This window comes from Larus michahellis, chromosome 1, assembly GCF_964199755.1.
Source record: "Larus michahellis chromosome 1, bLarMic1.1, whole genome shotgun sequence".
Taxonomy (NCBI): domain Eukaryota; kingdom Metazoa; phylum Chordata; class Aves; order Charadriiformes; family Laridae; genus Larus; species Larus michahellis.
Genome location: NC_133896.1, coordinates 72,134,559 through 72,162,227, shown reverse-complemented (window position 1 = coordinate 72,162,227; position 27,669 = coordinate 72,134,559). Strand labels below are relative to the sequence as shown.

Here is a 27,669-nt window from a genome sequence, read left to right as displayed (position 1 = left end):
GCTCTGTATCATCTGCAAATTTGCTGAGGGTGCAATGTATGCATCATCCTGATCATTAATAAAGATACTTTTTTCATGATAATTTATTTTTTTTTTTAGCTTTTTTGCAGTTCGATAACTGATGCCTCTACCTTTCCTCTACGGGCTTGTCTATTCACGGTAAAAAGTAGCTTTTTTAGGCCAGCATAAAGCCCAATAACTCAATAATTATGAACTCTAGATTCAGGTCTGAAAATCTCCAGACTTTCTTTATGGACTGCAAGAATTCATACTGCTCTTGTAACATTCAAGGTTATTCAGGAATTGAAAATTGAGCAATGTAGACCCATTACACAATGAACCTTTGATCTGTAAAATCCAACCCAACATGAAATTTTCTTTTTTATGACTTGACTTTAAGATTTACTCCAGCTCTGGCTTAGTCAAAAATCCCAGGAGGCTGCTCCAATAATTCATTTTGAAATTTTGAACACTGATCCATCAGACACAGAACAAAATTATGGCTCACTACTAAAGTCAAGCAGAAAAAGAACATCTGCTGTTGAGAACAGAGCCGATCAGCTGTGAGCTTCTCCACTGGGAAACTCATAAAATGAGCTACTACAGAGTTCAGCATGTGTTCTTGTAAGGAAGGAACAATAGGAAATACTTTCACTTATTTATTCTTTAAAAATATCCCAGAGAGCAGCAATTACAGCATACATGTCTTCCCCAGTATGGACACAAAGCACAAGGGGGGAAAAATGTGTTAAAACACTATTAATAAAAATTATTCTAAACCAAGGTTTCCATTATAGAGAGAAATCAGTCAGTTCATTTTGCCATCATTACTGAAGACATCTTTCGACACTAACGGCAACGTGGAAACTCTGTAAGGAAGGTTAGATGAGCCCACATCTTCTAGCAATGCTACTATTAACATACGAGTGGCAGCATCCTGGCTGAAGACTAGGCGTAATCAAAATTAAGTACATTAATCATGTTCATTCCACAATCGGGTTCATCTCTGAAAATAGGAAGCCAAAAATTTATAATGATTGTGTTCAACAATTTGCTTGGGAAGGCAACAAATACCTGAAACACACATACAGAATACGTGAAATTTAAGACGTTATTGGAAATGAAAAGAAAACCTTGTGGCACAACTCTCAACTTTTAATAGTTGCAAGGAGCCACTGCAATTTAGTCTTTTATCATCACAAAAGCCACAGTGCTACATAATTTTAATGTGGTAGTTGTTTTCATTACAAGGAAGCTAAATGTATCGCCCATCATTATGTTGGCCATCGCTTCCCTATTTTCAGTTGCTTATACTTTTGCAAAACTTTAAACATTCGCACTGACATTTCCCCTTGCAACTGTTAGCCTGTATTTGGAAAATTTTATCCAGCGCAGCCATTTCCAGAAGACTAAGGGGCACTGTTTTACTCATCATTAATTACTAACCTCTTGGAGGTGCACCACTCTGGACTCAGAACATTCTCAGTGTAGTTTTTGTTTCAGAGATTGGCATACGGATGTCAAAGTTTTGGCTTTGGCAATTTGAAGAATTTTCAATCTGAAAACCTGCAGGTAGTTTTAGCTTGTGCTAAAGCAGAGGACTTGAATTTCAGCAGATTAAACTCTCTGAAAGTCTACAAATTTCTCTATGGATACTTAAAGGTAACCAGCAACTTCAACTGTCAGATGCTGACAAATTTCAAATCCCCCTAAATCCAACAAATAAGTATAACTGATGCCCTAAGCATTTTTCCTAACAGTTTGCAACTGGAAAACTAAAAAAAAGTGCACATGAATAGAATCTCTTAATCAATGTTTTTTAACCTGAAGACCATAAGCCTCCGTACTACTTCAAAGGAATTTATAAAGAAGCAATTGAGAAATATAGGCTGTAGCCAGTAAACTTACATCGTATAAAAAACAGGGATCTGAAAACAAATGAAAAAAATTATGAAAACTACTGGACCAGAAAGATACACTGTGGTGGTGAGAGAAATGCAGGGAGGTTAAGGAGTATTTCAGGAGTGTGATCACCCCAGACAGAAATGGATCTGCTTTCTCTGCTCCAAATGACGACAGTTCACATACTCATCCTCTCAATTCAATTGCCATAATCAATCTATATCTGCACCACAGAAGCGGAGGTGCACTCTCCAGCCTAAGGCAATGCTTGGGAAAAAAAAAAAGACAACGTATCAGCTGCTTCCACTACTTCTGCTTTTCAAAGTACTAAGTCAAACCTCACCGTGCCTAAATGCTTATTCTCCTAACATGCTGCTTCAAAGAATCATTTCACCAGGATATAATTTCAGACTGCCGTTTGCATTTCTGTGATGATTCCTTTTCCAAACGGCACACTGAACTGCAGCATGGCTACGATACTACAAACTGCAACCTTCCTGAACCGGAACTTGCTCACTGAATAAAGTAAAATACAATTTAAGTTGAGCACTATCAGCAAGCTTCAGTTCTATGTTACATAACTGGACTGCCTGACTAGCAGCAAGGCTCGCACTACAAACCTGGGAGGATTAATGGTAGAGAAAGGTTTTTCAAGACGACAATATTTCTGGAAATCTGTGCTGAGCTCCTGCTTAGCTATGAATAATATTGACATGACAGAGTGACTGAGTCTTAAGAAGAGGGCTGTCATTATCAAGCTTCCAATCCACTCCTGTCCCACTTCTTTGGGATAGAGAAGGTGATTCACAGAGTGGCTGACACAATTTAAAAGGTTTTTCTCCATCCTACAAGTGATGAATATGGGAGGTTGCAGGAGGTTTGCCCGCATCATCTGTCTCACAACTGCCAGTACGACATACTCTGTCTTTCGTCCTCCTGTCTTCTAGCCTCTTAGAGCAGCAACCAACACTTATTGAAATTTCTCTATCACACTTCTCTTGTAAATCACAATGGACATTTCATTGCCATTTGCCAGCATGGAAGGATGTATAGTGCTGAGATTCCCCACCCCAGCTCCCACCTGGCCAAAGCCACACAAGACGACAAATACATTTCTGGTGCTGATCCTTCTGAAATGAACTGGTCTCTGTTGTACTTCGGAAACATTGGTTTTGTGGCCTAAATGCACATCCTGACAATCCTGGCTACCCGCAGAACCTCTAAGGTCATCTCCTGTGCAATGGTGGTGGTACATCAGCAAGCAAGGGTGGCCTCTCTCAGATGCTAAACTCTTTATCAACCTGTTCCCCTCCCACACGTTCGTTAGAGCAGCAGGGTGGAAAGCCTGGGGGACAAACAGAAATGGTCCCATAGTTGCAGCTAGTGCCTCTGGCTTGATTCCTCACTTCTAAAAGAAGCAAGACCAATCTGAGGCAGATTATTTCTTTGAGATAGATTTCTGCATTACATCATTCATTTGCTGCATTAGAAAGCAAAGAAGTATTTTATGGATAATTCTGTAATTTCAATCTCAGCTTTCTGTGCCTTTCCTGCTGTGCAAAAGCAACTCTCCTCCCCCAGCCCCAGCTCCATATTCCAACCAACCCACAACCCTCCCATGAGGCCTCTCTCTCATAACATCCCAAACTCCACAAATCTCTGCTCTGCCACTAAAGCTTTGAAAACTTGTCTGCTGAATGAAAGGATAATGTAAGGTTTTATTAACAACGAATAACTGTGGAAAACCACAAAGACATACTTAACAGGAAACATTTTTTTTCAAGCTGTGTTCAGGTATAATAAGAGGGACTAGATTAGATGCAAGGATCACTGTTGTGACATGTGCCAGCAGGAACTCTGCTTCAGGCATGTATTCCCCATGGGCCTTTCTAACGTGAAGGCAGGGGCAGAGATGAGTTATGAGTTAAAAACTGCTAACACCTGGGTGCATGGAGTTGAATAAGCTGCAGATACAAGGAAAGCTGGAGGCTTCTGCTGAGCTCCTGTGGTCACTCGCACTGCTGCTGTGTGAGTGACCCATCTGACTGACTGCTGGCACACACTTCTGAGTAAATGCAGTGATACAAGGTAGCGCATTACCTCCACATTGTGCTTACATTGCCTGTCCATGGTTGTGCGTGTTTATTATTCTGATGCCACTGAAACTTCCCCAAGAGACCATGTGTTGTGGCATGGTGAACATACCATAGCCTGCCTGGGAGACAGGCTGTGCGAAAGGAATAACCAGGCACAACCCACCAGGCACTTGAAAGAAAAAGGAACTTCTTGGTTCCACCTGGCTCTATTACACATTTTCCTAATGCTTAGGCTATCTCTGAGGCAGAGACCTACACAGTCCCACACTAACTGCTCTGAGGCCTCCTCACCCATAACCATTGCTTCATCCCCTTCTCTATGAAGAACTTCATGACCTTTGCGCAGAAAGGAGGCATGTACCAAGAATCCTTGCTGCACTGAAGGTTTTCATCCAGGTCCCTGATACTGTACTGCTTGTAAACCAGCCTCTGCTGTGGCTATCCCCTATACAAACATCCATACTGATGCATTCATGCCTGTTGGCGAGATGGAAGAACTGCTGTCTTGCACAGGCTTGTGCTTCCTCAGCATGAAGCTCCCAGTGAAGATGGCTCTGGCCAAAGACAGTCGGCAGAGCCATGCTGCTGTCAGACTGCTGGATGCAGAGGCAGCTGGATAGCAGCAAAAAGTCTGAATTTAATGGACATCAGACAGAAAAATAAAGCACAGAAACTCCAGCCTTCTCATAAAGACAGTAGATATGACATATCCATCCTTATTGATGTGTAGGGGTTGTAAGTGAGGACAATACAGAGCAGAAAAGCAAGATGCAACTAGTAAAAAGGTCTGTGGCTGAGTGAGCCATTAACTAAAAAAAAAAAAAAAAAAAAGTGAAAACACAGTTCCCAGTCCTGACAAAGCGAACTTCTATTTCTGTACAGCTGCTTTAATCCATCAGAATTACTTCATATACGAACACACTGAAAATATGGTGGCTGCATGATGTAATGTTATATTGAGCTCTCTCTTGGAAAACCCCTTGATTTAGCAGAGTTATGACTCGAGTCACGTTGGGAACAGTTTATTTGCTGTTTAGCACCTTGCATGGACTGTAGGCTAGGGGAGTTTCTCCTATCTACCAGATCAGTGGTAAGAAACAGGATATTGCACCATACATGCAAACTGCCTCAGGCATAGCTGTGCTGTAAATCACTGTCAGGTAAGAGAGGCATCACTTCATGGGATTTACACAAATCCATCAAAATCTAAACTGGTGACTTAATGGTACAGAAAGCATTACCATTGCTTACGCTGTTATAAGCATGCATTTCCAATAAAGAAGTATTACTGATGCATTTGTTTACCTGCATAGTACATTCCTTTGAACAATCTATAGCTATATAATTCTGTATATCAATTATTTGGTTATTTGGCTTTTATATTGTTGTATAAATCTAGTTCCTGTTTCTAAATTCACACTCATCAATGAAACAATTAAAAGTTTACATCATAGGCTAATGCGTGAAGATTTTTCCTGTCTCAAGACTGGTATCAAATACAACTTATGCTCAAAGACTATGGCTCATGAAATTTACAGGGAGTTTCAGGCAGAGGGAAATACTCAACATCCTTACAGCAAATATTTCTCTAAATTGGAGAGATAGGATTTTAATAGATGGACTACTCGGCGGATAAGGAATTGGCTGGATGGTCACACTCAAAGAGTTGTGGTCAACAGCTCGATGTCCAAGTGGAGACCAGTGATGAGTGGTGTTCCTCAGGGGTCAGTACTGGGACCAGTGCTGTTTAACATCTTTGTCCGCAACATAGAATTGAGTGCGCCCTCAGCAGGTTTGCTGATGACACCAAGATCTGTGGAGCAGTCGACATGCTGTAGGGAAGGGATGCCACCCAGAGGGACCTGGACAGGCTTGAGAAGTGGGCCCATGCCAACCTCATGAAGCTCAACAAGGCCAAGTGCAAGGTCCTGCTCGTGGGTAGGGGCAATCCCAAGTACAAATACAGGCTGGGCAGAGAATGGCTTGAGAGCAGCCCTGAGGAGAAGGACTTGGGGGTGCTGGTTGATAAGAAGCTCAACATGAGCCAGCAATGTGCGCTTGCAGCCCAGAAAGCCAACCGTATTCTGGGCTGCTTCAAAAGATTTGTGGCCAGCGGGTTGACCAAGGTGATTCTGCCCCTCTACTCTGCTCTGGTGAGACCCCACCTGGAGTACTGTGTCCAGCTCTGGAGCGCCCAACATAAGAAGGACATGGACCTGTTGGAGTGAGTCCAAAGAAGGGCCATGAAGATGATCAGAGGGCTGGAGCACCTCTGCTATAAAGGCAGGCTGAGGGAGCTGGGGTTGTTCAGCCTGGAGAAGAGAAGACTCTGGGAAGACCTGAGAGCAGTCTTCCAGTACTTAAAGGTGGCCTACAGGAAAGATGGGGAGGGACTCTTTGTCAGGGACTGTAATGATAGTACAAGGGGTAACAGTTTTAAACTGAAAGAGGGGAGATTTAGATTCGATATTAGGAAGAACTTCTTTCCTGTGAGGGTGGTGAGACACTGGAACAGGCTGCCCAGAGAAGCTGTGGATGCCCCATCCCTGGAAGTGCTCAAGGCCAGGCTGGATGGGGCTTTGAGTAACATGGTCTAGTGGGAGGTGTCCCTGGCCCGGGCAGGGGGATTGGAGCTAAATGATCTTTAAGGTCCCTTCCAACTCAAAACATTCTATGATTCTATGATTTAACACCTCATCACCTTTTGCTCATTTGGTTACCACAGTATTTTAAATACATATCTATTCAGTGAAATCATTCTCAGTTGCAGCTGTCATGAATAAAAAATTAGGATCAGTCCAAGAAACAAGATCCTCAGGCACATAAACCAAATAAAACCAATTTCCCCCCCAAACCTGTACTGAAACATCAAGACAGACTTTCAGGCAATCTGAACTCTTGGATGGCCAAAAAAAAAAAGCATTCATAAATTCTTTCCTTAGATCTATAAAGGTAGTTCCTTCTGAAATTATTGAGAGATATAAAGACATGCAAGATTCATGCACTAAAAGAAACTACAGTTTCTTGCATAGAGGCTAATATATATTATATACTTCATCACCATTTTGCTTAAATTTACCCATGCAAAACAGACACAGGATAAAGCTCTCCCACACATGAAAAGATGTTTCTCATCAGCCAAAACCAAAAAGATCTAAGTCAGGGTTCACACTCAAACCCATTTTTCCTCACTTTTTCACACACACAAAAAGCCAACAACCAAACAAAAAAATTCCTTTGTCATGTCAGACCCTGGAAACCATGAAGACTTCTGTGGTGTAGTGTCTGTGAGCATAAATGATGCTCAAAAAATCAATAATAAAGTTATATAACACACACACCCTCACCTCCCCAACAATATTGTCTATAGGCATTGTAACTACCCTTGTTTTTTCACTACTCCTACTTCTCAGTCTGCTCACCCTTGCCTAAACAGTTCTGGGGTTTCATGCAGTTTGATGGAAAGTATGTAAGATGAGGAACAAAAATCACTTAATGACTTTTAAAAGAAGGAAAGTAAGTTCTAATAGAGTATCAGACTTCACTGTGGACTTACAGCTCCCATGCCCTTAAAAGTCAGATCTGCTGTATTATTTTAAACTAGAAACTACATCAAGCCAAAAATCTCAGCATTCCATTTTACTTCCTTCCTTCAGTCTTTAAAAAAAAAAAAAAAAGTGGTAATACAGTAAACCAGTTTGGAGAGGTATTGTCATTTGTTAACATAAATATCTTTCATCTCCTCTGAACAGAGAAATAACCTACAAAGTTACTCCTTACCTATCAAAATGTGATATCATTTCCTCGAGGTTAGCCTAAGCTAGTGCGTCCCTCTAAGGACTGAATAATAAATTTGCACCAAAAGACAGAGCTAATATTTTTATATGGTAACATTGTGAAATGGCTCAGCCTAAAACACCCGAAAAGTTGCCTCTTTGTGGCTGTCATCTTGCACAGTAACTGCATTTTCCTATGAGGCTCTGTTGAGCAAGGGGGAGAACAAGCAGAGCAGCCCCACTCCACCCAGCGTAAGGACCAGTACGAACAGCTAGAGAAATATCTCCGTGTTTGAAGCTGAACATCATCTTTCCCTCCCTTAGTTTACCTTTAAACAATCTTTACAGATTCACACTATGCTCAAGTCAACTCCATCTATGCACGTCAGTTATCGAGCCTCACTTCTCCCAAAGTAGTAGATGGGTCAGGGAAATTTCCTTTTATCTTTTAAAACCCTCCAGAGGCGTTGAGGGGCCGATGATGGAAAGGATACGCAGCTCAGTGCAGTCAAGTGCACCTCACACCTAGGTAAGGAATACTTCTTTTCTCCTAATACATCACACTGTAACAGAGTATGATGCAATGCAAAACCAGGATTAGAGTGATTAAAAGGAGAAGGAAATACTGGAAAAGTGAGGCTGAAATACAGCTTTCCTTTGAAACAACATTAGCGTCTCTACATCTTCTTAACAGAAACAAGATGACAAATGACTCACTCCATAACAGAGCATTTATTTACCCCTATTTTACCAGGAGATCTAAGAATGCCTGATTGAACTGGATCAATTCAATTCAATTTCAATACAACAAAATTGTATTCATTAACAGTGCCTTATTATTTTTATTGTGAATTTTTTTATTGTGAATTACCAGAGAACCTGATTCCTTTGAAATCTAGTATTTCAGCTAGTTTAAATGATAGCAAACGAAAGCAGAAGAATTATCTAAGTATCTGGTTCAGAAAAAAAAATATTTCTGAAAGAGGACTTTTTAAATTTGGCATTCAAAGGTGTAACAAATTGATGTGGTGGGAGATTTAAATTCGAAAAAGTCAAATAGGAAGGCATTATGTTAAAGACAACATTTAAGAAATATAAAAACTTTATCAGAGAATATGGTGGATTATTACTCACTTGAAGCATTTAAATTAAGGCTGGATCTATTTAAAAGGCATATTCTTATTTAACCAGAAAACATAGGCCTGATGTGACAGGATATGACAGCATGGTATTTTTTGATTAGTAATATGTCTGAGATCTCTAGATGTTCACCATGGTCCAATTTGGCTTTAAAATCTACAGCTCTATAAAATATGTCTCTTTCCCTTCCCCCTCTGAACGTAAAGTACACAGGAGGATCCTTCTGAATAACTGGGAAGTATGGAAGAATTTCTGTAGTCCATCCTTCTTTCTGTTGAAGAATTTTCTCCCAAATTTCCTCTTTTCCCACTATATAAAGGCATCGCTTCATAATCGACCACTTTATAAACAGAGAACTGAGTTGGAACATGTAATAAGCTACTACCTCCACTTTCCTTTCAATATTATTTCTAGAATTATTTCTTTTACTGTCTTTACATCCCAAGTAAGCTGTTGAAAAAGGTTTCACAGAACCCTGGAGTGCTTGGAGCAAGAAGGAGGAAATGATCGTACTCCCATCCATCACATCTTAGACCTACTTATGGTGACGATGCTTGCTCCAAACAGCATCCCACAATTTTTACATTACATCTGGTCTACATCTTGTACATCTGCTTTACTCTTGTCCATGTTCACATACTTGAAATTAACCAAGATGATGCTGAAAAAGCTGAGGTTCTGCCAATGCATTACATCTACTTGTAATCAGTGATTTCATACATAGACAAATACATGTAAGATATGAAATGCAACAAGGACCGAGGAACTCATCAGCAGTAGAATACGCTTTTCCTTAGCCACTCAGTTTAAAATACTCCTAAAACCTTTCGAAAAGTCTCATTTTTGAGACAGGGAGAGTCTGTCGGTTACTTAAGTCTGCATTAGTGGGCTATCATGGAACCTCCACATTCACAAGCACATGCTCTTGCAAAATCACTTTTACCAACATTTTGCACTATTCATCATGGAAACGACAAATAATGATCAGCTGGTTCTCACTGTACCTAGAGGCTCCCAGCCACCACCGTAAACCTCCTTACAGTAGCATTGCAAGGGAAGACAGTGACACAACAGATTCACCAGAGCACAGTACCTGGTCAGTAGCGGGAATCGACTCCCATCTACGCTTCAGCAAGTACAGAGATTTCCGGCTCATGATTTTGAATCTGCTCTAGAGGTTTTTCCACGCTCGAGAAAAAAGGCTTCTCCCAAATCAGTGGCAAGAACCTTATTTCTGACTCCTGTGCTTCATTGCTGTAGACGGCAGAGCCCCTCGATGTACAGAAGTTTTTGCAAGCTGCAAGGTTGAGACCGGTTACATCCAAGCTTCTCCCGTTTCTCTACAGCATCCGTCTCCTTATAGTGCCATGACAAAGGGTATCGAGCGAGATAGTGAAAAGCCCAGCTTTCACTGACGAATTACCTCGCAAAAGCATGAAGTAGGTAGACAACACCAGACGCACTCACTCTCAAAATAGCTGTTGCTTAGGAACTGGAGGGGTAAAACGCAGCACCTCAGATATATAATTGAGAGCTCTTATATTTAAAGAGAATTAAAAACACTGGACCTCTGTGTTTGCCTCCTGATTATCATCCTTTTATAATGTTCGAGGAACGATCGCTCAATTCCACTGACTCCTGGGGCTACGCCTACATCTTCAGCAAGCCAAACAAGGCTTGATGACAGAGCAACAAATAACTCCCACACGGTCAAAGTCCCTCGTAAAAATGTGTGCACAATGTGTTCCACGGGTCCCACCTGAAATATCTTAGAAGTATCGAGTATTATGTTTTAGTAAAATAATTAAAATACAGCTTGCATATTTTTTCTGCAGAGGGATGATATGACAAGGATGAATTACACTAGCCCATTTTCTTGGAGGATGTACTGATACTACAAATGGGTAAGAATATTTTCCCCTCACAAGTGAGATGATGTGGTTTTACAGAATGCGTGTGTTATTTGAGAGAGAGATCTCTTTAGGTGGGTTAAACATTCCTAAACATTTAGGAATTCTTTAACTTGGAACTCAATTTTGAAGTTTCCTGTCTAAATCCTAACCTGTATTAAATTTAAAAATTTAGCGTGGAACATAATGAAATTCACATTGCACTTTCTGCATGACATCAAATCCTGAGTAAGTTATCTGCATGAAGCGTTTAGCGCAGAAGTCAATCAAAAAAAAAAAAAAAAAGGAGGAAAAAAAAGAAGTAGGTAGCCAGGAACTCATTGCTCTTTTTAAGGCAACCTATAATTTACTCTAATAACAGCAGCCTTAATAGTAAAATTATTCTAAAAGAAAAAGAATTCTACAACATATACACATACATACACATATATGCGCGTGTAATCTATAAAAAAGTGAACACAGTGTTGGTGTGGAAGTCAGCAGCAAGTTAAATATTGTAAATCCAGCTTTTTACTTGTCCCATTTACATTCTATTGAATTGCAGATGCTTATCAGGAGACAAACTCCTGCAAACAGAAATTCTTATAAGCCTCAGTGTATTTCATTTGACATCCATCACTACCTGTAACTACTTCACTTTGCATTTAACTCCCACAAGCAGAAAGGGAACATATTTTCCAAGTGGGTCATTAAGAAGTATGACACACACTGTAGTAGTTTCCTTTCATGTTTCAACAGATACCATAAAAATCCTACTAGTTCTTAAAAAAAAATCTTGACAGAATTAGAATTTTGTTTAATGAGTCTTGGTAGAATAGTTTTATGAGTTTATATGTGGATTTTAGTTGTACATTATGGTAAACTAGTGGTTCCACTTCCTTTTCTCTCAAGTGACATCGCTAACATTCACACACAGGTGGCTTCCTAAGACCTACCTTCCCACTTTCTTCACTTTACTCCATAAGAATTAAAAGATCATGGAAGACTAATAAATTGCCTCCAAATAACACAAGCCTAAACCCCTTCCTTCCCTCTCACTGCTTGCCCAAGCAGCACAGGCTACCGCTGGCCAGGAACGACCTCTCCTCCCAAGTCCCATTTCTCTGCTGGAGGAAAGCCCCGCAGACCCAGGGAAACACCATAACCTACCATGTGGCAGATCCTCCAGGCAATTGCACTTTAAACAACTCATGCATTGGATTTGAAGGAGAAGTAGACCTAACAGATTACTCATCCTAATTTTTTAAGCAAGACCCTGTTTAACAAAGGGTACAGTTATTAAAGACGCAAACTGGCATCAATGCAACTGAACAACAAAATTATAAAACAGGTCTTTTGTATTACACGCAAAAATCAGATCCTCCTAAACTTCTAACCTTTCAAGGAACTAGTTAAATTTGGTTTAACACTATTTAACACTATTCCTATCAAAGCATGGATGCATGTAGCCAACAGGATGTATCAGGCATGAAGACTTACACAGGACTTAGGCCTCCGACTCTGATGCAACACCAGTGCAGACTTCATATACACTCCAGTCAGCACCACAGGCAAACCATTAGCACCGTGGGGCATGGTTCATAGCGTACAAAGGACTACCCATATTTTCATAGGCATGCAAAAACTAGAGGAAGATTTGCAACAATGGCTGAAAAGTTTAAGGAGTCGAAGTCACCTTAAGAGTCCTTCAAGTGACTGCCTTCCCCTCTGTAGTTTAGAGGAGTCCAATTCACCTTCCACTCTTTGGAGCAGAAGAACACAACATGATCAACTAGCACATCAGAAGAGGCAGGAGAGATTATGCACTGAACAGGTCTCACCTTACTAGATAGAATTTCCCTGATTTCTGAAATTCCTCAGTTTCCACTGAAAACTAGCTTACTTTCCGTTTTTTTTTTATCTTTTTGAAATGACAGACTGCCACCTGAAAAAAAAATCAGATCTGCAACCCATCTTAAACTGTTTAATGAAATACTGAATTTCCTGCAAATTTCAACATGGTTTTGAAACGAGATGCAAGGCAGCAGCTTAGAAAACTTCAGAAAAAAAGACAGTGGAATTCTGCAACAATAAGGGCAAAAAAGCAAAACTTAGTAAATTAATTTTGCTTTAAAAGTAGTAAACAGCCTGCTTATTATAGATTTAGACATAGATTTTCATATTCTTATAAAAATCCTTCACCTGAAGGAAAAGCAATTCCAAAATACTGGTGCCGTAATAATGTATTTACAGAATTTCAAGACCAGATGGTAAAGACTGCTTTTCCCAAGCAGGAAAATTCCTGAACATCAATATTGGTAGCAATGTCTCCTTTACAGGAACTTTAATTCTATAGATAATTTAAAAATGTGTCTGCATGATGCCATTAACACTACTAGCATAACTTCCTTTCAACAATGTGTCAAGAGCAGCCCAGTAGCTACACATGGCTTTCCTGCACTTCTCCAACACAGTTCTAAAACCACTAATCCCTTTATTATTGAACAAGGTGAGAGGGACATCCGAGTTTTACACGTTTTTCAGGTTTAAAAAAAACCACCACCACAAAACACGTATGTATTATTTGAAATTGCATTCCTTTGATATCCTCATGGAGACAGCCGAGTAAGAAATGCTTTCTCAATACATCTAATCTATCTTTCTGCTACTGAAAGAAACTTTCTGTTGTATGACTCAGCTCCGTCTGGATCAACTGTTTGGATTACAGCTCAAAAATTATATTAATGAAAGCTGTCACAGTTTTATGCATTTTTCCATTGATTCAATCCTGCAAATATTAACAAAACGAACAACTTTGCCAATCTCAGATGGAAAACTTGCTTGAATACCTCAAACTTACAAAAAGCCAAAACCAAACACAAAATACTGAGCAACTGACCTGTGAGCCTCTGGGTCCTCGTTTGTGATCCCATTCAGAATGCCCCATGAGCTGAAAACCAAAGAAAAGTACAGGTAAGTGACAAATTGCACTCATTAGTTTTAATTGGAACAGTCATGCTTTTATATCTATTACACATTTTCTTTGAAAAAAACAGGTCTGCTCTTACGATTTATTTCACACAGCTCCTTTAGCTTCATAACAGGGTGAGAACACTTTGGAGTTGATGCTATAACCTTCTACCTTTACATTCAGAGCCAAAACACATCCAGCATCACAACATTGCTCATACCAATAAAATTCCCACTGCCATAGATTCAGCTCTAGCCAAATGTTTAATACCGATCTGGCAAAAGGAGAGCTGATATATCACCAAGGAGATTACCAAAGCCAGAGGACATTTGATTACATATCAATGCATGTTTTCTATGAGGCATGAAAACAACAGAATTAAAGCTGTCACGCCACTGAATTATTCTCAATGTAATAAAAAAGTAGAGGTACACCCTCTAAAGGAAAACAGGTTGTGGCCTTTACATTGCAGAGGAAAGCGAAGAGAGAGGAAGTTTAGAGATGATGAGTTCTTGTGGAAATTAAGATTTGTGATGGTATGCAGCTCCTCAAGTTAAAGAGTAGGCAAGCATTAATTACAGCCCAAATTCAGCTCCCAAATCCTCCATGCAACCCTACAGGAGACTGTGTTGTGAGACAAGTGGTCAATATAGGATGGTACAGATGGACTCCAGAAAAAATAATTTACCTTCTCCCATCTTTTTTCTACTGTACTTCATAACTGTCTGTTAACACAGGCACTCACTCTCTCTCTTTAAGCAACATACAGTTTGCACACAGCAGCTCTTTCCATATATGTCATAGTGGGGGGACCAAAAAAGAGGAAAGAGAATACCCAGTAGACGACTTTATTACTGCTTTATGTAGCCGAAGATTATGGGCAAACTGCTGACAAGAAAGCTATCCTCACACCTGCCTAAAAAAGCCTGGAAAGCACCAGGGAGTGGAACCAAAGCTGTGCAGCACACAAGGTGGCTGACGCGGCTAATCCTGTCTCTGAGCGCTCGGCCGGCATGTGTTCCAGCCTGGGAGCTGGCCTTTTTTTTTTTAACAGCTACTCGGGGATGTCTTCTGGCTAATGCTTTTCTTACTCATACGAGCATAGCTTAATGCAAACAAAAATATGTGAATGAAACAGAGGAAGGTTAATGTGACGTGTAATGACTTACAGTCACGAACATTTTCTTGCTCTTTTTTTCCCAACATTCTTTCCCAAAGGAAATGACTTCTCCCAGGTCAGAGGTAGGCAACGAGATTTACAACCTATGCTTATTACAGAACATGCTTTTGAAACACTCATCCCAGGACAAGGGATTAAAACTACTTCAAAAAATGAAGAAAGCCACATACATCTCATGTGAAATCTTTATCTTCTCTATCAACTGTTGCTACTTGTCCCTTCCTTCTCCAAGGGCCCCTTCATTTTTTTAAATTACTACTTATGATTACCTACCGCCATAATGGGAGACAAATGGTATCAGAAATGTCACACCATTTTTTTACCTGATACAGCCTCACGACTGACCCCCCCTTGTTTTACTGTAATTATTTCCTTTTTCCATACACTGTTGGTAGAAACACTGGCTGTGCCAGGTTTCCCTGTTTGTTTCTCCATACTGTTATGTTTGCTCGTTACTGTATGAAACCTAGCTTTGATGTTTATGAAAGCTGGCCTCTCAGTAAATAACCAGCATGCAAAAGCTACCAACAGATGCACCTACCAAAGGTTATGTACTTCACAGAACCTTTGCCAAACCCTCATACCTGTGCTTCCTCCGTGGCTCCTGCCACTCTGGACCAAGAAAACATCTTCAGTTTTAACTCCTCAGCCCCTATACCTTGTGGGGAAAGTGGTGCCCACTTTCTTAATTTACTTGGCTAAAGAAATTTTATGCAGCAGGATTCTGACCACCTGCGATTCCAAACATGGTAAGGGATGTCTTTATCTGCAACTTCCTATCAGTGAAATTAGCACAAAAAATACACCTGTGATTTCACAGTTAAGAAAAAAAAGGATTAATGTTACAGGCTTGGCTGTGGTTACTGTCGTTCTCCAGGCCCTATAGAGATTTGACAGCACATACCACACCCTTAAAACCAAGTGTAGTGTGAGATCCCACTGCCAGGTTTTTCATGCTTCTACCCTCACTGAATCCATAGTTTACTGAAAAACAAAGGGTTGCCTTACTATTGCCACCAAAAATAAGCAATGCAGTTAAGAGTCAAGCTTGGAGCTGCTGTTCCCATTAAAGGAGGTACACCAAATGTAGGGATGCTCTCAGTCCAGCCAGTCCCAGGAAACCAGACTGACATGTGCCAGGGGTGGTTACTTGTGATCACTACCAACCCTTAAGCACAAATCCGATCCTCTTAAACATTCATTCTTCTTCAGGCACAGTTTGCCCACCCTGTTCCCTAGTTACTGCCTGGTGCTTCACACCTCCACATAGATTTTTTTCAGCCCCCAGAGTGCTCATCTGTGCTTCCCCACCCTCACAGCCAGCCTCAACTCAGCTCCTCTTCCTAGGTGGCTTCCAGGTGCCCAAGTCTCCCATCTCTGGCCCTGCTCCTCTACCAGGTGCTGGCCATCCTGGGGCACTCCACAGGTTGGATGTTGCAGCAGCAGCTAACACTACAGTGAGAAATGAGTCTGAAGGCTATAACAACTTCTCCTTGCTCCATTTCTCAGCAATTTAATATCAAAATCACTTACTGAAGAGAGGCCAAAGTCACCAATGAAGCCACCGGTCATGAATGCATTGGAAAAATGGAGTGACCCCTTGTTTATTCTGGCACAGTTTTATTAGGAAACTGCTTACTCCTCATAGCGAATAATGCAACCCACATTTCATTTAATTTCTCTACAAATGTGTCTTTGTGGAGTCAGATACATTTGTAGTATTTTTGCTGATGGACCCATTGCCCCCAGTGTAAAAGAATTTCAAAACCATTCCTCTCTCTGTGTATGTCATGTACTATGCCAAGATGCTCTACTGAGTTAACCCTGTGGTTGTCACCTGGTAAAATAGTGGAAAAAAAGGTAGAGTTCCAGGAGCTAGTACTAGGCAGTTTTTAAGCATAGTAGTAAAATGCACGACCATATGAAGCCAATCTTTTCTTTCCATTTCAATAACCTACCAAGTTTTACCTGCCTTTAAAATGTATTTTTTCCTCTCAGTCTAGAAAACAGTTTTCATCTCATGCGAGAGTGTTCTTGGCCTATCTGCAATGGTCTATAGTAACAAAGGAATGAAGAGGGGGAGGAAAAAAAGAAATAAAAAGTATATCACACACAAGGGCCTCAAGCTTTACGACAGAAGACAGAAAACAAAACAAGTAAACAGACAGAGCAGTTGCAACAAAATCTCTGCCAGGCCAACACCCTACAGAGGGAAAATTGCCTCAGCATGACACCCTTTAGCTCAACGAGCCACGATGTGCAAGATTACTCCTGAACCTGAGAAAGATTCTATTTGAATAGGCAAACAGTAAGTACAAAATGCAGAAAAGAAGAAAAGCAAGTACACATGACCTATTGGGCTACTTGAAAAAATCACAATTTTCACAAGCTTTATAGAAATCAAAAGATGAAGAAAACAGTATTAAAAAAAACAAACACAGAAACATAGTGTGTGCATAAGTCCACTTCAGTCCAAATCAACCTTCTGAAATCAGAAAAAAAAAAGAAAAAAATTGTTTTAATTGGTGCACGTATGAAAATGCATTTGTAGGTAGAAGGATTTATGTTTGTCACTAGCAGAAGGGTTTTTCCAGGCTCCACCACTTCCTCTAAGAACTACTAGAAACTGATTTGGTCCAGAGTGATGGTAAATGGCCTCACACCGTCCATTTACTTTCCTGTATTGTTATTCTTATTGGCCATGCTGCTGAGGCTAAGCAGCAGAAAAGGAAGGATAAAACCAAAGTAAAATGGCTTACATGCATGCAGTTTCTCTCAGAAGGAAAGTATCTACTTTACATTTCATCTAAAACTGTCCTGAAAACCCAGCTCTGATGGTTTTAACACTGAAAGACAAAGGTAGCTTTCAGCAACAAGAACAACTCTTGTGTGTTCAAGAATGCACAAAAACACAGGCTTTGCTAAAGCCAACTGGCTTGCTCCACCATACGAATTGACTAACAGGTCTCCAGGGAAAACAGCCTCTCTCAGCCCAGCTGAGGGTGAGGACTGTGAATGGAAGAGGGGGCTGGGAATGGAGAAGACCCTAATACCAAAATCACAGAGAGAAAATGAGAAGTGAAACGGGGCTAGCTTCCTCTGTACGTGTAGGGTGGTAGCCTGTGGTCTAAAACTCAACCTTTCACTAGAAACACTATAAAGTCTCCAGGCCTCATGGTTGTAAAACCAAATTTTAAATGTAAACCACATGTTCACTAACGCAATACCTGCGAAGGAGTAAGGAATAGTATAAAGGACTGTCTGCATTAGATATGTGAGGTACCCATGCAAAAACAGAACAAAGACATTTAAAAACTTATCATCTTCAGCTCTCACCTCTCTAAATACAGTTTTTCTCCTATTTAGTGATTTAAAGCCCCAGCATATGATTACATAATAATCTCAGCTTTCATTAAAATTCATAAACCATAATTCTAAGCCTCCTTAGTATTAGAAAAATGCAGGAAAATGTGACCCACACATACCATAAAAGATCTAAATAAATAAAAAGACAAAAAGTAAAAGATGATGATTCAAACCTTTTTAGCTGTTTCTAGGTCTTGTTTTTCCCTTAAATCATCTTTTCTGACCGTTTTATTTTGGCACCCTTGAACCAGCAATACTGCTAACTATGCCACAACAAACCTCAAAAAACAACTCACAGAAATAGAAAAGGCATATCTTTATTATAAGGACCTCCAAAATTGGGCACAAGTGGGGAAAAAACCCCCAAATTTAGAATATGAGCAGTCCCATGTATATTCTTAGGAAGGGGAGGGAGTCCTCAGTAGCAGAATGCAACAACATTTTGAAACCGCGGCGCTTTTTTATTTAAACAAATATAACACTCAGCACAGTTTTATTAGAGGGAATGAGCAGATCTTTTCATGATAAGTACTTAAGAGGACCAATGAAGCAATTATACTTAGTGTTTAATAAACTACTTTTAATCAATTCAGAGCCTATTCTAATTCTATTCAGATTATAGTCTACAACTCTGGAATTTTATTTAGATATATATTTACGCATACACACCACTTCTACAGTTATAAAAATAATTAGATGGTGCTGGCAAATGCAAACTACATCAGCCATAACTCAAAAGTTAGTAAATGCAATTCAAACAGACTAACACACGATCACATAGTCCAAATGAATGCCTCAGGTCCTTGCCCCAACTCATTAGCTTATTACCTTGGACTTCAAAGATTTCAGACTGTGGCTGGACACCGTGTTTCCATTACAGTGAGCACGGAGAGCCCTGCCCTCCTCTAGTTAATAAACTAAAGGTGAGCACAAAGCAAAGCACAGAAATGCTAGAGAAATCGTTCCTCTGCCCCATCTGTGATTGGGTGCCAAAGACTCAGCATGCCTTACTCTCTGTTGAACTGGCCACAACTCATGAATAGGATTAGCCTGAGCTCCCCCAAACAGCTGAGAACCTGTAAAAAATGCCTTTTTGCCACTTCTGCAAGGATTTAGAGCATTTAGTAGCAGCAAAAAAATAAAAAAATAATTACCTATGAGATTCTAAGAAGTTTTGGCTGGGTGATAGACAGCCAACTTTAAGAGTTGCTTATATTTGGGAATCAGTGTCCAGTAGAGCTAGATAGGAGCATCCAATCATTCCACTGGCTGGCACCTGGTTTCAACCTTCGCCAAAACAGCTGAGCCCGTATTTAAACATGAGCATAACATCTTCCCTCTTCGGAAGAGATTTTGTTGAATGGGCATGTTGAGGATGTGGAACAGTGTCTCACTGTTGAGTTCTTTGACACTGCCTCCTTACAGCTTGTGCTGAATGGGGCACAGTATGATACATATTCTCTGACTGAATGGGTATTAGCTATGCTTTAGTCAGGATCATATTTCCACTGGTAAAAAGAAACTGTTTGTTACCAGTGTGTAGGCACAAAATGTTCCTGATAAACTTCTTATTCAGTAACAAAAAAGCACAAATTATTTCCTTGATTACATATTAGAAGAAACATTTATTTTTACAAAAATGCAAGAGCCGGGTCATACAGAAACTAACTGTTTTGTGCACGTGTTATTTTTAGTAGGACTCCTTCCATTCAATAGATTGTTCCCTGCACTGTCATGGTAATCAAGATAAATCATTTACTGACTTGACAAACTCGGAGTGCAGTTTTGGTGTGGACACCATCAGCATGAGAAGCTAAACAGGCTGTAGCTGCTGAGATTCATCACTGCCAGATTCTGGTAACGTAACAGGGGAGCAACTGCAGGGCTGCACTGACCACTTTCTCCATCAAACGGCATAGCTGCAGCTGGCCCTGCCGGCATCCAAAGCGTCAGAGATGTCTTCCTTGCTGTGTGGTGAGTGTGATCATACACAGGCACGTGTTGGCTATGACACACAGACAGCAAAATGCTCCAATATTTGGAAAAACAATCCCTTTTCCACAACCACTGGCCAACTCCCAGGGTCAGCCTAAAGCATGAGATGTCAGAGCTGGGCTGTTCAGCCAGATATGCGAGCTGCACGCTCGCCCCACCGCGGCCTCTGGCTGTGCAATGAGTGGGGGGGAAACTCTCCACCCAAACGCTCCCAACCCGTTGGAGCCCTGCAAATCAGCAAGGTCAGCCCCGGTTCTGAGACTGGTTAAACAACAAAACAACACCACCACCACAATGAACTAACTCAATGAATAAAGTGGGGGGGGGGGGAAATGTGGGGGGTGCGTGTGTTAGGGGAGGGTGTAAGAGCCTTTCAGCTGCTTCCTAATCAAGTAAGTAGTTTTAAAGGTTTGTGGGCTGCTAGACAACAGCTGGAAGCAGAGATAAGATTTTTAAACTGAGGCACGGGCCAAAATACTTTGAAACGTGATGTTGCTTTGAACTGGAGGCAGAGGCAGTGAGGCAGAGGTATGGGTCTGGAGAAGAGCTGCAGTGAATGGCTTCCCTGCAGGATGAGCCCTGTGCAGGGATAGAGTTAAACCCTCTTAAGCTGGTACCCTGGTGAAGCTGGAAGCCCTGGAAGGAGCTGCCTCCTCAACCCCTACAGCCCTCTTACAGCCTGGCTGGCAGGTAAAGCAATGAACCCCAGCACTGCCAGAGGCTACACAAAACAGAGGAAAAATATATATATCAGATACTCTGTTGAAACAGTGAACATGGTACTGAGCCACTGCGGCAGAAAGGAATGGAGAAAACAGAGCACTCGGCAAGGTTAGGCTGAGGGGTGGGGAACAGGCGCTGTGGCACAGGAGGACAACCTGAAAGGCACCAGCGGTGACTGTCCTGCAGGCATGGCGAAGAAACCGTCCCGAATGCTTAACCAGGGATTCAGCTCCAAAGGAATAAAAGGAATGAGATCATATCTGGCGCTGGGCGAGACAGCAAGAGAGACTACATTTTTGAGGACTTTTCTCATGGCAGCATATGACCTTTTAGAATATTTCCAGAAAATAAACTGCATCTGACTTCTTCAGGGATCCTGGCTCCCTTGCACGGGGGCGGGAGGCATGAAGACATATGACACAGCAAACTGGCAGCAGTGAGTTTGTGGACAACTGTCGTGCCCCTTGTTCCATGCCACTTCTTGAAATGAGTAGGTTTAACTTTAGATAGTGTGAAGGTACTGTGAAATTAAAAAAAAAAGTAGGTGGGAAGAAGTAAAAGGCAGGGGAATATCCACCTCCACACCCTGTATCTGGATTTATATAAATTTTTGTCACAACTACTTAAACAGACGACAGTAGTAAAACAAATCCCTCCAGATTACTATTATTTTCAGTCCTACTGTTGAATTTCTCAGGTCCCTATTAATCTTTCACACATCAAACAGGATTTTAAATGAGTTTTAGAGGCAGAGCTGTAGTAAAATACAGAAAAGGACTGATTTTTTTGTTTGGGTTTTTTTAAAGAAAGCAACTCTTATTCTTCAGTGATCCCCAAGGACGGATGCCACACAAAGAGCTACTAGTAGATGTGCAGCAGATTTCTTTTAGCAAAGGCTTCCTAAATTAATAGTTTTATCTTAATCTGGATTTAAAAAAAAAATCCAGAATAAATGAATAAAACAATTAAACTGATGATAAATATATTTCTTATCCCCTTAAACTGATCTGGTGGATTAACAGTAGGCATGTTGAGCTAGTGGACTAGTATTCAACAAGCAAAAGTGTTCACCAAATTTTACATTTACTCACTTTCTTATTCTGAGCATAATCATGAAAAACAAAGCCCTAGGAAAAAAAAACCATCCATACTGGTGAGATTAAAAAGTGTGATCACAGATACTCTGAGATCCTCCCATCTTAGCCATGGTCATAATCTACAGACAGTAACCTACAGAAGAAGATTCCTTGGTATGGGGATGCCAGGGCAACACAGCAATATCAAGACTCCTAAATGTAAGAACAAGCTGACAAAAGAACAAAAATAGATTGTTAAAGAGAAGAAAATTACTATTTAAACCTTGCTTGATATTCTAAGTAGACACATTAAGTCCCTGGATTTCACAGCTACGCAGTCAAGTCCATTCTTGTGTAATTAAGTTCCTAGAAAAAGTCAGAAAGCTTATTTACCTTTTTTCCATTGGGAATCATTAACTATGCATTAAGAACCCCAGTCACAATACCAAGCTTGGCACAGGCTTGATAAACTAGCTAGCTACTGCAGCAGACAGAGTCAGCATCGTCTGAAAACACGTTTAGTATCTAAGGCCCATTATTTATTTTATAAAGGAGTCTTAAAGACTTCTACAATAAAAAACCAGCTCAGCAACGTATGTTACTAATACCGTTCTCTCTTTAGTGCATAGTTTTTCTCTCACTATCCATCTTTTCAGAGATTCTAATTTCATATATGGTATTTGCACTTTCTGTTGTAACTCAACACAAGCCTCAAACACGACATACTCTTTTCAGCCTGTTATCAGTGCACAGGAGGGCCTCTGCTTCCAAAGACATTAGTTCCTTGACGATACAGGGGATGTCTTTTCACATAGCAATTAAAAACCCACTGAAAGCGTAGGAGAACTTTTAAGGGAATTTTCAGTCACACTCTGATTTTAGTGGAATCTCTCACAATACTAACACAAAACAGGAAAGGTCATATGGAAGGCGACTTAGTCCAATTAGTTTAGTAAGTGCATTAATCTAAGAGCTGACCACACTCTGGCAGTCTGCATAAAAATAGGAATTTCCCAATACAATTCCCAGTGGGTAAGTTTCTACCTTACAGGGGAAAAAAAACAACCAACCAACCAAACAAACAAACAAAAAAATCCCCAAAACCCCAAACCTTGTCAAATTAACATCCTCACTGGCAGTCTCAGCAGAATAAAAAAGCCCTTGGGACTGAGTAAGTATAGAGGTTTCACCAGACACTTAACCTTCAGATGTGGTTCCTCTGCAAGGGAACTGAGTCACTGCAGCAGGGGTAGGGACAAGCGTGACTTGCTTGTGTCCCCATTGTACTTCCCTTGCGTGCACAGGATGGTGTTTCAACATAGCTGTCAACTCAAAACCTCTCACCAGAGCAAAGAGCCACTTGCAAAAAGGAAGGGGGTAGAGGGTGAGAGAGCGAACCCCTAAACCCCAACCACTTGGTCAGAGAAGCCAAGTAAAGGTTGAAGTGCCACTGCTCCCCAAAATTGGAAATTCTGTAAGCAAGAGAATCCAGTAGTTTGAACAAAACAGATCTCTCCTGCTACCATATGCACTTACTGAAAAGGAAAAAACAAACTTTGTTTTTTTTAATATGGCAACTTAATGTCCACCTGGTGTGAAACACAAAACACAGTGATTACAGGAATCAGCCCCTGGTGGGGCTAAAACACAATGAGGCAAAAAGCCAGAAACATAATTTCTTACAGTTTCAGCAGTGCATTTTCCTGAAACACATTAACAGTAGCACACTGAGGGTTAGCTGAGATTTGCTAATGAAAATTTTAAGACACTGAGAACTTGGCCTCCCTCAAGCTAGCGCAGAGAACAGAATGACCCACAGTGCCTTCTCCCACCATGAGAGCAGCACTGTGTCTGGTCAGGTGAAGCCTCAGCCTCCAGGGTTGACCTGGAAAAGAAAAGAGCATCGCTCTGCCAAAGCTCATTCCAGCCTGACATCCACACAAACAAGCTACTTCTTTCATTAACACCCCATTTTCCTGGTTTTGACGTTTCACAATGCAGAAGAATAGCGCTGATGTTTCAACAGCTAGATCCCAGCTAGCAAACGTCCTAAAATTACACTGTGCAGCCTGGTAGCTTACTAAAAAACCTCAATGTCAAAACTCAAAGTACATTCAGTTTAAACACACCCTTGGGGGGATTTTATACTAACTACTTTCTATTTCAGACTATTCACTTTAAGCTCAACCAGCAACGCTTCATCACTCATCCAGGAAAACTCCCCTCTCTGCCACCCAATCTCAATCAACCTGCCAAATTAATTATCACTCTGCATTCGTCTATTGCTAAGAGGGGGGAAAAAAGCAAATAGATGAACGTAGCAGTGACCCGAGCAAAAATGAATCCTCTGAAACAGAACTAATTTAATCAGTTCAGTGATCTTCTTCCAGCACGACACATTTCACCCACCCCTTCGCCAAGCAGCCCAGTTCCCGCATCTCCTCCAACTGTCCTCGGCAGGGCGCTCACAGGGGGCTCAGATGTCTATCCAGCAGCAAACTAGGGATCTTTTCTACTCATCCTTGTAACTGCATGGTTTAAAATAAAAACAACTGTCACAGAAAATTCACCACGATAATTTCACACTGACATTTACATGCAAATTCCTGGCCACAGAATATATGTTTCAGCCAGATAGCAGTAGGATTTGATTACCTACCTCAAGTTTATGGGACCACAGGCACCAAACTTTGGTGCTTCACTGGCTTTATGAAATGAGCAGAGCTCAGAGTGCTGGCAGAGCGAGGCCTCCCCTTTGGTAACCCAGTCAGGCCTCACAGCAGAGCTGGCAGGACTAATGTGCAGAGAAATTACAGAATTTGTGGATTTTAAATCACTGCCATGACTCAGACACTAAACCTTGCGCTAACTGCATTCCTAACCTAGCAAGTACATGTGCATGCATGACCGCAGCATCAGTGACCCTGCTGACTCGAAAGGGATGAGTTCAAGGAAGCAAGTTACACACGCATCTTAGACTTCCCTGTCCTAGAATTTTAAGTGACAGTTCAGCTGAAATGCATGCAGAGAGACATTGGGGCCATAAATTTCCCTGCCGCTGGAAATGGCATCATTTTCATTGCAGTCATGCTGTCGGACAACGTGTGAAATTCTGTACCAGCTCATAACAGTGTGCCCGTGCAGTGGGAATACTGAAAGCTCTAGGTGTAGGACCGCAACAGAAACACTGACCTCTCCTCTCTCAGTGCACTTCACTTTCCATCACTTTTCTTCTCATGCAGAACTCATTCAGAGCAAGAGCAGAAAAGAGAAAGGCAACTCAAATAGGGCAAGAAATGCAGGGTGACAGGCCCACTTTGGGAACAAAAAGACACTGAAGCGGGATGTCTCTTTACTAGGGAGTTCAACTGTAACGTCAATCCCACCTTGCTTTTCTCCTTATACGATTTTTAATGCGGTCAGTGCTTCCTTAGACGAAAGGCACATCACAAACAGACATTATTACTGAAAGGTACTGAAATCTGGATGCCTGCACAGGATCCCTGTCAAGTTAGGTAACGCATCAGACATGGGAGCCCTGACAGTGCCCTCTTTGATAACGCTGCATAGGAACAGAACAACAACACACAGAGGCAGGACTCTGAGTAATCTCTAGGTAGGTGCCTACACAGGCAACAGTTTGTCATTCGCACCCATCTGCTGCTCCAAATCACACACACACGCTGTCACATGTGCTTCTCCCCATCTGGATTGCAGAGATGCTGGATATAAACAGGCGAAAGCCAGGAAGATGAATACCGGGTTTGTACCGTACAGGGGGAAAACGGCAGTCAGCTTCACCCCCTCTAATGGGAGTAATTTCAGTGGAGATTTCTAGAAGTCAAAGTAAAAACAGATTTTCATAATGGCTGCAGGTTTTTTCCATGATTTGAAATCCTGTCTTTCAAACCAGTATGACTTTTTAAAAGCTTTGCTTCTAAGATTTTATTTTTAAAGTAATAAAACCACGCACGTTGTCTTAGAGGGATATCATAAAAATATATTCCCCTGCAACATTGTCTGCCAACATCTAATTCCACGTGGTCACCTAAGCCATATTTCCATAGCGTCAAAGTACTGCTAACAGCAAAAACAGAGCCCACAAAAAGTGTAGTCTCTATCATAGCATAAAGGATGCAAAGAATATACGCTATTCAGGGGTGTCACGGTGCTAATGGATATACCAGGTGGTGTTTTAGAGTGAGAAGGAGAAAGGCTGAGCAGGGCAGAGGAGCCCGGTCTGCAGGGGCTCACCTCAAAGGACTGGGCTTGAGAGACGTATGGCTGCCCTCTGTTTTGGTTCTGTTAAAGTGACTCACACGAAAGCTGCTGAAATATTATCTGGCAGAAGAATCTTCCATTGAAAATATGGCATTTTGACGAATCTGCCTTTCAGAAACAGGCTTTGACAAAATTAAGTAGCATTTCTATGGTTAAAAAAAAAAAAACAAACAAAAAGAAAGAGTTGCGTGTCAAAAAGGTCCACCTATTCAAAATAGAAAGTTCTGAAATTTGCTTTTTATATGAGCAACTACATCCCCCTCCATCATTGGTCCTTTTTTCCCCAGAATTTTATTCCTTGCATAATCTAACTTTGCATGTTGCTGAAATACACTTCTAAAACAAACTTGGTCAAAAAAAGCAGTATTTCCTCTTCTTATGACAAGCTGTTCAGCACTTCCTCAGAAATAAGAGCTTTCCCTTCTATTAATCTCATTATGATGTCTTCAGCCCCTTCCTTTTTTGATGAAAAAGTACTTTAAGTTCCTTTTTCCTCTGTCCCAAATATTTTTCTTTCATCTCCTTATGTTCAACTTGTGTAAAAATGCTATTTTGATTCAGCAGAAGTGTTATTTCAGTAGACACTAGTATACATCATTCTACCCTGACCAGGAGAGTCCAGATGGAAATGCATTTATATTTCTAGCTACCAAAACAAACAAACAAACAAAAAAAAAAGCACTGCTAAGTGCTAAACAGCTGTGCGGATCTGGTCCTATGACTATGAAAAAAGAGATCTCCAGATCTGTATTGATTACAGATACAACCCTGATCCCCTAATGCTAACAACAGCCTTTTCATCAATTCAGCATGGCCTGGATGTTGTCCTTTGTTTTTCCTCTTACGCCTGGGAACCAGCCTGGTCTTCTGGGAGACACTGTTAAGCACAATTAGTCTGAGTCTCCGTAAGATGGCTTTGAGTCTCTCCCTATTATATATCAGCTGCAAATCAGAGAAACCTTAGTAGCAACCACTTCTAAAGCACTAATTTCCAGACCCCCGTACGTACAAACTTGTTAACTCAGACAGGACCTTTGTGAGAAAAAAAAATAATGATTTATCTCCATTTCACAGATGAACTGAGGCATTTACCCAGCACAGTACTGCAAAACTGGGAATAGAAACTAAATATCTTCAGTTCATGGGATCAGACCATGGGCTTCATTTTGATCAAGTGTTTATGTCCAATTTCTCCTTTGGGGGAGTTGAGGGCATACACCAGGGAATAGAATTATTCTCGTTTTCAGTTGCCAGGAGATCTTATCGCTCTTTCT

The 27,669-nt window shown here is 41.0% G+C and overlaps 1 protein-coding gene across 3 annotated transcripts in view; it reads right to left on the bottom strand.

The window, feature by feature from the left end:
* Positions 1-27,669, bottom strand: part of PDE3A (phosphodiesterase 3A) — a 270,376-nt gene that overhangs the window by 91,407 nt on the left and 151,300 nt on the right. For 2 of the 3 annotated variants that reach the window (XR_012586845.1, XM_074585867.1), the window contains exon 2: positions 13,703-13,753. Coding sequence is in view for 2 of the 3 variants with exons in the window: in XM_074585867.1 (XP_074441968.1) it covers positions 13,703-13,753 (51 nt within the window). In the remaining variant the exon portion in view is untranslated. Of the gene's footprint in view, positions 1-10,007; positions 10,548-13,702; positions 13,754-27,669 lie in introns of those variants that run through there. The other variant, XM_074585880.1, reaches the window with a different exon arrangement.